Source organism: Amphiprion ocellaris, chromosome 12 (genome assembly GCF_022539595.1).
Source record: "Amphiprion ocellaris isolate individual 3 ecotype Okinawa chromosome 12, ASM2253959v1, whole genome shotgun sequence".
In the NCBI taxonomy this organism is placed as follows: Eukaryota; Metazoa; Chordata; class Actinopteri; family Pomacentridae; genus Amphiprion; species Amphiprion ocellaris.
Window position 1 is genome coordinate 8244974 of NC_072777.1, and position 13849 is coordinate 8258822.

A 13849-nucleotide genomic window follows, 5' to 3' on the forward strand; every position below is an offset into this window, starting at 1 on the left:
TTTGCAAGACAAACCGATTCGATGACACCTCTGCTAATGCCAATGTTGAATGTTAATGTTGGCTTTTGAACAGTCATGTATGACATGTCGTGTATCTTCTGAGTGTTAAATGGAGACTGAGGAATCTGCAAGAAAAGGCCAAATCCAGTCGCAACATTAACGTTACTAAGCAGCTGTGCAAATGTTAAAAATGTTCATCAAAGATGTTTCGCGCTCTGTGATTGAAGTCTCTCCACAGCTTTTTATTCAGACTACTTCCAGAAAAACTGCGGTGAACTGCAGCACTCCTGCTTTTCTTGAAAATGGGGTTATTTCCTGTTCTTCAGCAACAGTTTGATCTTCAATATGATCTCCAGCAAACACAATTCAAATCCTCTTCTAGTTGCTCTTTACTTCCAGTATATCCAGTCACCCATCAAGATAAAATGGCTCGTGATTGTCCTGATAATAGTCCGCAAACGATCACTACATTTAGTGCTTTGAATTTCACAGAAGACAAGTATAACAGCATGTACACAAACCACAGTGTGCAGATGAATATACAGGGTGATTCAGCCAGCTAGATCTGGGTCCCTTTGCAGTTGGACATAATGTTTGTTCCAGTTGGCTGCTTTCTGTGTTTACTGGCAGTCGAACTCAGAAACAGTTGTGTTTATTTGGAAAGCTGTAGGAGGTTCAGGCTTTGTTTACCCGAAACACTACAACAGAGGTGGAGAATGCAAGGTTTGGCATGATCCAGTTCAAAATGTGTTTTCCCTCCTGTATGTTTAAAATGATTCCATCCAGGGTCCAGTTTGAGTTCCACATGGTCCTATTCAGAAGAAGCTGTTGGTCCAAGTGAAGATTTCACCTTCTAGATTTACTCTGGATTTTTTTCCTTCTAGATTGCCAGATGAGTCTTCGAGGATTTCTTCCAAAACAGAAGTAAGTGGTTGCAAACGACCTCCTATGGTCATGATGATGACCTCTGTCACCTGAACAGCCACAATTATGGGAAATCCATCAATTAACTTGTAAACTTAGGCAACACAGAGGACAGTGACAATGAAACCTGATTCTAAAGTAACAGCACATGGGGGCTTTTTATTTAGTAATCGGGCAACTATAAAAACATGGTTGCATTAATGTTGTACTCATCACATCAGCGTCTCGCTGTGACAACTGTATTTTAAACCAAACTTTACTATTTGTTCAAACTGTGTGGCAGATTTCACTCTACAGCTTCTGGAAACATTTAACAGAGTACAATATATTTTCCAGGATCTAACTACGTTCTAGGATTACATTTAGGAAGACACTGAAGCATTATCACCGTACTAAATGGGAGAAGATTTCAAGGTAACATCAGGGTTTTACTTCTCAACTGCAGAGGAATCAACTGTCATCTGTTCACAAGGTAAGTATGTGTTTTTCACTTCAGTGCCCATGTGAGGGTGAATGTTTATTATGCCACAAAGTTAAAAGTGTGTCATGTAATTGTATATGTTCACAGTTTCATTTTTTTTCTCCAAACAATGCTTTCAAATCAAACATTTTTATCTCAAAGTGTGTGGGGACAAAAGTGGGCCAACTTGCATTAGGAAAAATATAAGATAAGTCCTTTATTTCTCCCCATGCCAGGGGAAATTCACATTGTTACAGCAGCTTATGTAGCAATAGACGTAGTAATAGAAATAAAATAATAATAGAACAGTAGTAATAATATTTACAATATGTGCAGGGGTGAGAAATGAGGATGAAATAGTACAGTATTGACACACTGTAAGACAATGCAGTATAAAGTGGCTTTAAAAAAATAAAGTTTAAAAAGTGCAAAGATGTAGCAGTGCAATAATGTCTGTGCAAATTTTATGGTTTGGGATGATATGATATGAGCCGTTTATGTTAACATCAGCCAGTGATGCTGATGTTGTAAAGTCTTATAGCAGATGGGATGAAGGACCTGTGATAGCGCTCTTTCTTGCAGGGTGGATGTCTCAGTCTGCTGCTGAAGGAGCTGCTTAAAGACCCCACAGTGTCATGCAGTGGGTGAGAGGGATTGTCCATGATGGATGTGATCTTTGCCAACATCCTCCTCTCACCCACCTCCTCTATGGAGTCCAGGGAACAGTCCAGGACAGAACCGGCCCTCCTGACCAGTCTGTTCAGTCTCTTTCTGTCCCTTTCAGTACTCCCTGCTCCCCAGCAGACCACTGCATAGAAAATAGCAGACGCTACCACAGAGTCATAAAATGTCCTGAGCAGAGTCCTGCACACTCCAAAGGACCTCAGTCTCCTCAGCAGGTGGAGACGACTTTGGCCCTTCTTGTACAGGACCTCTGTATTGTGTGTCCAGTCCAGTTTATTATTGAGGTGAACACCCAGGTATTTGTATGTGTCCACCATCTCAATGTCCAAACCCTGGATGTTCACCGGTGCAGTCTGGGGTGTCCTCCTCCTGCTGAAGTCCACAATCATCTCCTTCGTCTTACTGGCGTTGAGCTGCAGATGGTTTCGCTCACACCAGTCAACAAAGTCAGAGATGACCATCCTGTACTCCCGCTCGTCCCCCTCAGATACACACCCAACAATGGCTGTATCATCGGAGAACTTCTGGAGGTGACAGCTCCCAGAGTTGTAGTGGAAGTCCGATGTGTACAGGGTGAAGAGAAAGGGGGAGAGCACTGTCCCCTGTGGGGCCCCCATGCTGCTGACTACCACATCAGACACACAGTCCTGAAGCCTCACGTACTGTGGTCTGTTGGTGAGGTAGTCGATGGTCCAAGCAGCCAGGTGACAGTCTACTCCTGCTCCTTCAAGCTTCACCCTGAGCAGAGAAGGCTGGATGGTGTTGAAAGCACTGGAGAAGTCAAAGAACATGACCCTCACAGTGCTGCTGGGGTTCTCCAGGTGTCAGCGATCTGTGCAGCAGGTAGACCACTGCATCATCCACTCCAATGTTCGGTTGGTAGGCGAACTGCAGTGGATCCAGATACTGGCTCACCTGGGGACGGAGGTTCCTGAGGACGATCCTCTCCATGGTCTTCATCAGGTGAGAAGTGAGGGCCACAGGTCTGAAGTATATGATTTGTCCTGATGGTGGCACTAGAAGAAAGGTTCTAACTTCAATTGACTAATCCTTTGTATGGTTGCCTTTATGGAATGTCTCATCTCAGTTGTGTTCTGAGCCAGTGGTAGCATATTAGCATGAATAAAACTGCTAAATGCACATGTGCTCAGTTTCAAACTAAGGCTGAGCTCTGTATTCAGATTTGACTTAAATATGTCAGACAGCTGTGCTTCAATCAGACTCATTTGGACTCAGCTCTGTTTAAATCATTCTGAACTGGATTTCTTTGGACTTGGCTCTATTTAGATTTAATTGGATTTTTTTCAGACAGGATAAATTGTTTAAAACCAGTCCAAACCGGAAATATTTGGACCCAGCTGTAACGGATTTATTCAGATTTAGCTGTGCTTAAACCAGTCTAAGCTGGATTTTGTCAGACTCTGCTGTATTTAAAGCAGTCTGAGCCAGGCTTGTTTGGATTCAGCTATACTTATTTCAGTTTAAGGTGGATTTTGTTAGACTTAAAACATGTAAGCTAGACTTACTTGAATTCAGCTGGACTTAAGTCAGTCTAAACTGGATGTAGACTTGCCTGTAATCACTTTAAACTGGATTTATTCAGACTTCACTGAACTTAAACAAGTTTAATCTGTCTTTGTCAGACTCGACTCAGCTGTATTTAAATGGGTGTGAGTTGTACTTTTAGACGAGGTTGTATTTAGTCAGACTTTTTCAAACTCAGCTGCATTTGAATCAGTCTAAATTGGACTTAGTCAGATTTAACTGTATTTAAACCAGCCTCAACTAGACTTATTGTGACTCACCTGTAATTAAAGCAGTCTAAACTTCATTAAAATCTGCTGTTTATCAATCGATAATCTAAACTGGACTTGGTCAGGACTCAGCTCTATTTAAACCAGCCGAGTTGGATTCAGCTGCTGGTCTGTGTTTTTGCAGAGGTTAATAGGAAAATTAGCTTTCAAAGTGCAATACTTTGAAAACAAATTTTGCAGAGGTTTAATAGGAAAATTAGCTTTCAAAGTGCAATACTTTGAAAGCTGTCTCATTATAGCATAATGGCACTGTTGCTATGTTAAAACACCTTTGCTTAGCATGTTGTCACATATATTGGCATATGTTAAATGCTAACAGAGTTTTAGCATATAATTTGAGTTTGATTCCAAGCTGCACAGTTTGTTTTTCAGTCTTATAGATTAACATACTCAGCTTTGAACAAAATGGCACCACCGGGTACAGGAAAGTGTTGAAAGCACAATTTATGTTAGCAGGATAGTTTTTTTATTATTACATGATAACACTTAAATGTATAATAGCATTCTGAAGTTAACATACTAGCTAGCTAACTAATTATATGCTAACATGTTGTTTCATGCAGGTTGTGGTTTAGTTAACAGAGCTGTAATTTAGTCGGCTGTGGCTGCTTGAACAAGGGTTTGTGTTGTAAAATGTACAATAATAGAAGATAAATTATAAATGAGAAATTGCATGACTTTCTTTAAATATTTTTATTCACAATTTTTTCACAACTATTTTTTCCTCAACAAAATTAAACCTTTTTTAATCAAAGTTTGCAACTCTTCTGAATTAGTTCAGTTCTTTAAATATTTCTTTTTTTCTTTGTTACTGCATCACTTCAGCACTATTTCCTGGCCTTTTTGTCATGCTTTTCATCCTTTCACACAGAATTTAACACATTTTCAGTGGAGTTCTGCTTCCTTTATATTCATTTCACAACTGTAAAAACCACCACAGTAGAAAATTATGAATGTGAAGCTAAACTGTTGTCAGGACAAATGTGACAGAAAGCTGAGAAAAAAACCAAAGCAGCTCAGAGAGGCTGAAATCATAAGATCGCATTCAGAATTGAAAATAGATGCTTAATAACATGGTGCATGTTATTTCATTATACATATATCTATATATATTACTATAACCAACTGCAACATCCTCTGTGGAGAGAACGATGCAAAATCTTGCCATACACCTCAACATTTAACGTCATCATTCCAAAACTCACAGCTCACTCATTTCACTTCTTCACAATTACACAACCATTGTCAACCAGAAGAGCTGCTGGGCGCCAGACTGGGAACAAACTGGTCCATAGAATTGTCCAGTTTCTCAGCTGCCTCCAGAACAAAACAGAAACAGCTGCTGAGAAACACGTCAGCAGAGGCATTGTTAGTGTCCTCGTGCATTTTCAGTCTCTTGTTGATTCAGGTGACTTTGACTTGAATACAGACTCCCAGTCCAGAGGTTCTGATCCAGCATCCTCTGCGCTCTTTGGTATGGACGGGAAGAATGACTGCATCTTCTGTCTGAACTCAGGTAACTGAAAAAGATCATCATGGAGAACACAAATCAAAACATGACAACAGAAGAACCAGTTGTCTTCAACAATAGTTCTCAGTCAGCTTTTTGACTGCATGTGTTCTCCATTAAATGTCTATTCTAAATTGAAATTATATGACCTTTTAATGAAAACAATTCAGTTTTGTCCATTAAAGTATACAACTGTTGGTCCACTGTACCCCTCACAGCATTTTCACCTCAATCTCATATAGTGGTCGTAACATTGCTCAGTTACAGGATGTTTCTAGATTTAGACTGAAGTGACCTAAAGATCTCACAAGGGGAAACTGTGGCTGTCTGAAACACGGATTAAACTTGTCATCGAGTCCATGCAGTAAATTGTAGGTTTACAGATACTTACACTGTGGACACCGAGGGCTTTCCACACAGTGAAACTGAGCAGACCGACTCCACACCAGGCGTACAGGGAGCCCCAACCCAGAGCTCTGAGAGCCAGAGATGCTCCACTCTCTGGTACCGATGCTGTTGCTGCGACGCCCTGCGGAGGTAACAGACGTTAAGATGTTACATGAAGATGGAAGGACCTCTAAAACCTTAACAAGGACCTCTAAGACCTTCAAAAGAACCCCTAAATCTTCCTTCAAAACCTGCAGAAGCTCAGCGTAGACCTCTAAAACCTCACTGAAGACCTCTAAAACTTCTACATAAACTCCTTGAACCACATCAAGGACATGTAAACCTTCCCTGAAGACCTCTTGAATCTCGCAAGATATCTAAAACCTCCTTGAAGAAGTGTAAAATCTTTCTGAAGAGCTCTAAAACTTCACTGAAGACTTCTAAAACCTCTACATGAACTCCTTGAACCGCATCAAGGACATGTAAACCTTCCCTGAAGACCTCTTAAATCTCTAAGATATCTAAAACTTTCTTGAAGAACTATAAAACCTTTTTGAAGAGCTCTAAAGCCTCCACAAAGACCTTAAGGTTTCTAAAACCTCTTTGATGAAGCGTAAAATCTTGTTAAAGATCTCTCAAACCTTCACAAAGACTGCTAAAAGTTTCTTGAAAACCTCCACAAAGGGCCCTAAAACTTTTGAAGACTTAGAAAACCCCCTGAATCTCCAAAACCTTCTTGAAGTCCTCAAAAACCTGATTGAATAATGGTAAAAACTTCTTGAAGACCTTACATTGGTAACTCTTTCTCTTAGGGGTTAAAGGTACAATTCCTGAGTCGAGCAGAAACCTGTTTTACTATCAGTAGGTTGAAGATGCTTAATACTGAACGTCCATCACATAAACTGCTGAGAAATGTTCTCTGCTGCTTCTGTTTTCCTGCAGAGTCACCTGATTCTGTCATCTGTCTTTGACCTCTGACCTTTGAGCTGGTGGTTCACTCTGAACTCTGGACAACAGCCTCAATTATAGTCAACTGTCTGACATCATTTATCCTCAATTCGACTGCATGTTTTCCAAGCTTCCACGTTTTTAGAACAAATTTCACACAATAGTTTTTTTTTTGTTCATTTCATGGACTAAATGATTTGTCAGACAATGGGATAATATGGACAGATTGATCAAATAGTGTAATAATATAATATTCAGGAAGCTTTACAGTCCAGACTGAGTGAAAGCAGCAGTTTAACATGTGAATCCAGGAGAAATCACAGCGACCCTCAACCACATGCTGTTGCGGCTTTAATCAAATTTCACGTTGTTAATTTCTGTTCGGTCTGAGGCTCTGAGGCTCGATGCAGACAACAAAGACAAGCCTGTGACAGAAATAGAGTCCAGCTACAAGAGTCGATTGTGCCTCCACGCTAAGTTCATCTTGACACGAACGTTCATGTGCGTCATGTTTAATCGGGTCCGGTGAGGCACCAATAACAGCACAGTTCCAGTGAACGGGCCATGATCAAGTCCTCAACTCAACATGTGCTATGCCACTGAGATTTCATGGAAAGTCTTTTTTCTCTGGACTTTTTCAGGTCATCTTCCTGCAGGAATGTGTGGAGACGAGTCAGGCGGGAAACCAGACGTCATCACGGAGGTCCCAATAACAGCATTACACTGTTTTCATCTGTCCGTGACTGTAAACAACCTGATGTCAATCATAACTTTCTCCCCACTGGAGTCCCTGTACTGAACCCAAACGGACTGATAGTCGACTATCGCCATTATCAGTTCTGATGAAAGTCGGTTTTCGAAATACCCAAACTTTTCTAGCGGTCAAAAGTTTGGACACACCTTCTCATTTAATGGTTTTTCTTTATTTTCATGACTATTTACATTGCAGATTCTCCCTGAAGGCATCAAAACTATGAATGAACACATACAGAATTATATAACAAACAAAAAAGTGTGACATAAGTCAAAACCTAATTTATTTTTTAGATTCTTCAAAATAGCCACCCTTTGCTTTGATTACTGCTTGGAATACTCTTGGCATTCTCTCCATGAGCTTCATGAGGTAGTCACCTGAAATGGTTTTCCAACAGTCTTGAAGGAGTTCCCAGAGATGCTGAGCACTTGTTGGCCCTTTTGTCTTCAGTCTGTGGTCCATCTCATCCCAAACCATCTCGACTGGGTTCAGGTCAGGTGACTGTGGAGGCCAGGTCATCTGACGCAGCACTCCATCACTCTCCTTCTTGGTCAAATAGTCCTTCCACAGCCTGGAGGTGTGTTTGGGGTCATTGTCCTGTTGAAAAATAAATGATGGTCCAACTAAACACAAACTGGATGGGATGGCATGTTGCTGCAGGATGCTATGGTAGCCATGTTGGGTCAGCGTGGCTTCAGTTTTAAATAAATCCCCAACAGTTTCACCAGCAAAGCAAAGCCTCCCCACACCATCACACCTCCTCCTCCATGCTTCACAGTGGGAACCATACATGTAGAGACCATCTGTTCACCTTTTCTGCGTCGCACATAGACATGGTGGGTGGAACCAAAGATCTCAAATTTGGACTCATCAGACCAAAGCACAGATTTCCACTGGTCTAATGTTCATTCCTTGTGTTTTTTGGTCCAAACTAATCTCTTCTGCTTGTTGCTTTTCCTTAACAGTGGTTTCTTAGCCGCTATTTCACCACAAAGTCCTGATTGGTTCAGTCTCCTCTGAACTGTTCATGTAGAGATGTGTCTGCTACTAGAACTCTGTGTGGCATTTATCTGGGCTCTAATCTGAGGTGCTGTTAACTTTCCATTTCTGAGGCTGGAGACTCAGATGAATTTCTCCTCAGCAGCAGACGTGACTCTTGGTCGTCCTTTCCTGATCTGGTCCTCATGTGAGCCAGTTTCCTCGTAGCGCTTGATGGTTTTTGTGACTGCACTTGGGAATAATTTGAAGTTTTTGCAATTTTCCAGACTGAATGACCTTCAGTTCTTAAAGTAATGATGGACTGTGGTTTCTCTTTACTTGGAAGATTGGTTCTTGCCATACTATGGATTCTAACAGTTGTCAAGTAGGGCTGTCAACTGTGTACCAACCTGACTTCTGCACAACACAACTGATGGTCCCAACCCCATTAAGAAGGCAAGAAATTCCACAAATGAACCTTGACAAGACACACCTGTGAAGTGAAAACCATTTCAGGTGACTACCTCATGAAGTTCATCGAGAGAATGCCAAGGGTTTGCAAAGCTGTTAACAAAGCAAAGGGTGCCTATTTTGAAGAATCTAAAATATAAAATATGTTTTGACTTATTTCACATTTTTTTTGTTTACTCCATAATTCAATTTATGTTCATTCATAGTTCTGGTGCCTTCAGTGAGAATCTACAATGTAAATAGTCATGAAAATAAAGAAAAAACATTAAATGAGAAGGTGTGTCCAAACTTTTGACTGCTAGTGTATAGTGAATGCAGGTGTTTAACAGTATGAATCCTCCTTCAGACAAACTCTGAGCTTCAGGTATCTTGTTTTTTTGCAGGTTTTACAGGTTTAAGGATCTCCTTATTTTTGCTATTATTTCTGAGTGGATTTATAGCTATTTACTCAGAGACACTGATACCCTCAGACAGAGTCATACAGAATGTAGAAAGGGGTGTTCCATGACTGTGTGTTTAGATATAACTGAGTTACAGCTCCAAGAAGAGTGTGTTTTCTGATACAAACTATGGCAATTACATTCTAAGTAGCACCTTAATCCACTCTATGAGTTGTGAGTCACCATCACATCATTTAAAAGCGACATAATTAGATATTAGCAGCTTCTGTTTGTGGTGCAACCATGGCTATACAGACAACTATCACTGGATTACTGTGACACTCTGGGAACTTCTGCAGTTCCAAGGAGCTATTTTTTGTTTTTTTCTAATCAGATTTATGGACATTTCCTCATAAGAAACATCAGAGATATTGACATCATCAGACAGATTAAATCATAGGAAATCTAAAAATTGATTTTTCATGTCGCTGTGTTAAGATATCACAGAGTTAATATTCAGAGAAGGAGAGAGAGTTCCACTGGAAGCGACCAAGAAAAACAACTTTATTAACAGTTGAAACATTCAGGACACATGTACCTTACTAAACCAGTCTGGGCTTTTCTTCTTGGCCAGCGCTAATGTGGAGCCAAATCCTGCGATCATCCCTGCAGACGCCACCGTGGTCAGAAACGCTGCGCCTGCGCACGCAAATAGTAATAATTAATAATATATTTTATTTGCAACGCACTTTTCATTTGGGCAAAATCTCAAAGTGCTACATTAAAGATATAAAAGGATAAAAACAAGCAGGTAAAATAAAAGTAAATATTTCAGGGACAAGTTTAATTAAAAGCTTTGTTTCAAATAAAGGTCTTTAGGCCTTTTTTAAAAACATGTACTGTCTGTGGAGCTCTCAGGTGGTCAGGGAGGGAGATCCAGATGTGAGGGGCGGCTGACTTAAAGGCTCTGTCTCCCATGGTCCGGAGTTTGGTTCTGGGCAGGCGGAGGAGGTGACAATTTTTAGTGCAGAGGTTTCTTTTGGATGATTGGTGGCAGAGGAATTCTTTGAGGTATTCCGGGGCATTGCCATGAATGCACTGATGGGTGAGGAGAGCGATTTTGTACTGGATTCTGAAGGATATGGGGAGCCAGTGAAGTGAACAGAAGATGGGTGTGATGTGGTCTTGCTTCCGCACTCTCATCAGGATCCTAGCAGCACTGTTTTGAGTATACTGGAGCCTTTTGCAGGCTCTTGCTAGGGACCATGATGAGCAGTGCGTTGCAACAGTCCAGCCTGGAGGATACAAAGGCGTGGATGAGTTTCTCTCCATCAAAAAGGGTGAGGGTCGGATGGAGTTTGGCGATACTTTTGAGGTGGAAAAACAAAGACTTGCACAGATGTTTGAAGTGGCTGCTCAATGTCAGGTGAGGGTCCAGTCTCACAGCAAGGTTGGTAGCTGCCGATGAAAGGGGAATGTCTTGTCCGGAAATGGTGATGGTGGTTAAGGAAGATGATTGGACCTGATGATGGGTGCCGACAAGAATGGCTTCAGTTTTGGAGCTGTTTAGCTGGAGGAAGTTGTGACTCATCCAGGCCTTGGTCAAGGTGGACAGTGCTGATGGAGTTGATGATGATGGTGATGATGAAGATGGAGGAGGAGTAGATGGGTTTGGGACAGTCCTGAGATAAACATGTGTGTCATCAGCGTAGCAAAGAAAAGAGATTCCATGCCGGCTGATGACACGGCCGAGGGGGAGCACATAGAAAATGAATAAGGTTGGACCGAGGACAGAGCCTTGGGGGACATCACAGGTGACAGGAAGTGTCTGGGACTTAGCACCTCCCAGCCTGACATACTCGGTCCTTCCAGAGAGGGATGACATAAACCAGTTCAAAGCAGTACCAGAAAGTCCTATGTCAAAGTGGAAGCGATGGACGAGGATATGGTGATCAATGGTGTCAAAAGCTGCTGTCAGTTACACAAAGACAACCAGTGTTTTCTGGAAACTTCAGAAACTTCTCTGTTAGATTGAATCCAGCTGCTTTTAAACAACGGGAAACCTCAGAGCACAGATATGTGTATATATGTCAACAGGTGAAAACAACCAAGTCCAGGCTGCTGTTTAAACTCCATTAAAATAACCCTGGAAGTTCCTGCAAAAAAAATGGTTTGAAACCTTTTGGGTTTTTTTTTTTTTTTGGAGGAACAAGACTTTAATCAGTAGAAACCAAAGCAGCTTTATAAATGCATTACTGTGACAGTTGTGTGAAGGATTAGTTCACACCAAACTGAACAGTGGAACTTAACAGTTGTGTCTTAAGTAATATTTTACAGCTTCAGAGGGTTTTCTGGAACTACAACAACATTAAACTTATTTTAAATGGACTCTGATGGAACAGTCCCTGGTAATACTGGAAAAACAGCAAACAGTGCCTTGTGTTGTATGCAGAAGAAAAAATTCTTTATTTTATTGTTTAATTAGTTTGAATTTGACTAAAATCCATGAAGGTGCTCAGTCCACCATAGTGGATTTTGGTGTAAATAGAACTGAGTAAACAAAAACCAACATAAATACGTTGTTTGGTGGAATTTACTTAGCCTAACTGAGCAGAAGAACTTCATGTTTCAGGAACAAACTTTAATCGCATTTCACATCTGAAGCAGAATTTTTAATTAGCCATGAACCTCAAACTGTCACATGTCCTGTTTCCTGGTTTCTAGGTGACTGGATGGTCGTTAAAATGCCAGGTTTTTGACTGGAGTTTGGTGCCGCAGGTCGACATTGCTGTGACCTCAGACGGAAAACAAACAACAGAACCGGGGAACAGATTCTGGTAACAAACCCGATAAACTAAGCCGCTGACTACTGTCTTGCCTTTCATGATCTGTAGTTTCTCCTCTTCATCTCTTTCTGCTCCTTCTGCTGCATCCACAACTCTTGTACCACCAGCCGCTGTCATGTTGCTGCGGTCCGTCTCCGCAAAACGACCGGACGGAAACAACCCTCGCTAGGAACGCAAAGACAAAGTGTGTTTAATTTGTACCTTTAGAAACTGTGCTGTATAAAATCAGAATTTAGGTACAAAAATACTGCATACTTTTTATTTTTGTAACTGTAAATCAAGTATATGTATTTTGTTTACAGAGGGTGAAATCCTGAAACAGAGATCGTCTATTGTTGCGTAGATGCAGCTGATTCACTGAGGCAGCAATCAGGAGGTCTCACTCCGTTTCAACGAATTATCCGAGTGTGAAATGAGATTAAATCTGATTATCTGTAGCATGTTTAGCGTGTAAAATGTTGATCTGCTCTGTAACTAACGATTAAAGCTGTCAAATACTTCAAATGAAGATAATGTGCGTTTTATTCTGCTTACTGTGGCAAATTAAAAGCATAAAATTAAAAAAATTAAGTGAGAAGGACCTAAAAAGCTATTTAAGTACAGTTCTTGGGGAAATATAATTAGCTGAAAATATAATTCTGTGAGGAAAAACAAGCTACACAGTAGAATTACGGGTCAAAGCATTTGATCTATTAAAATATGTGATATATTTAGCTAAATTATTGTTTCATGTATTAGCTGCTGGTCACTCTGTCAATTTAGTCTTAGTGACTGGTGGGTCCAACCTGGGTACAAATGGAAGAAATGTTCTGCAAACCAACATCTAGGATGATGATATTCTGCCCACAACTAACTTTTATTCCCAAACTATATTCAGGTAGTCGATTTCACCGTTCTCTGCCTGTACTTGAATGCCAGCATTTCCTCCCTCATTAAATGATAATGTCTTTAATCTCTGGTCTCAAAGGGCAATTAAAGCATTTCAGGAGCTGTACATAGATGGGATTTTTCTCATTTTCCCCCAGGTGTCTGTAAAGTTGAAACTCCTGATGAACTATCTCTTAATATTTTCAAATTTTAGTTATTTTTTCTTCAGGAAAACCTATTGACAGTTGCTGAGACTCCGTCCTTAATCACACCTTTACACCATTCTAGAAATTAATGTAAGCAAGAAGAGAGCAACGTCTGCACATCATGACTGCATTTCAAGATAGATAGATAGATCTGAGGAAAATAAGCAGTAGTTTTCAGGTAAGCTGCTGTGTTATTCTGACAGACAAAATAAGGCCCTTTTGGGTTTTTTTGTTTGTTTTTTGTACCAGAATATAGATATGTAAACTTTCATTTACTCTTGGCATTAGAGTCAGGTATTATCGTATATGAATAAGTATTATCATCTGTCTAAAAGGCTAACTAGCTGACTTTGTGTTAAACTAAACATTTTGCTATATTAGCTAGCACTAGCTAGCTAGCTAGCTTAAAAACTTTGCTACTGTCGGCTAGACTTCCCTGTTGATTTATCATTATTTTTTCATGAATTTAAATGTCAATGATAATAAAGTAAAGATATAACGTTAATACTCGGCCCCTCAGTTGTAAATTAATTGGTAAAAATCCAAACATATTGAAAGTTATGTATATGCTATACGTGTTAGCTAACGTTTAAAGTCAGAGCAATGTCAAAATTTGGGAA

At 40.4% G+C, this 13849-nt stretch overlaps 1 protein-coding gene across 1 annotated transcript; it reads right to left on the bottom strand.

Annotated features, from left to right (window-relative positions):
* Positions 1 to 4560: 4560 nt before the first annotated feature.
* tmem242 (transmembrane protein 242) lies at positions 4561 to 12321 on the bottom strand. The gene is made up of 4 exons (XM_023289163.3): positions 12189 to 12321; positions 9909 to 10009; positions 5784 to 5921; positions 4561 to 5402 (listed from the first exon to the last, which is right to left on the bottom strand). Exons 1-4 carry the CDS (start codon positions 12271 to 12273, stop codon positions 5271 to 5273), a joined length of 456 nt encoding a protein of 151 aa, XP_023144931.2. The 5' UTR covers positions 12274 to 12321; the 3' UTR covers positions 4561 to 5270.
* Between the last annotated feature and the right edge of the window lie 1528 nt (positions 12322 to 13849).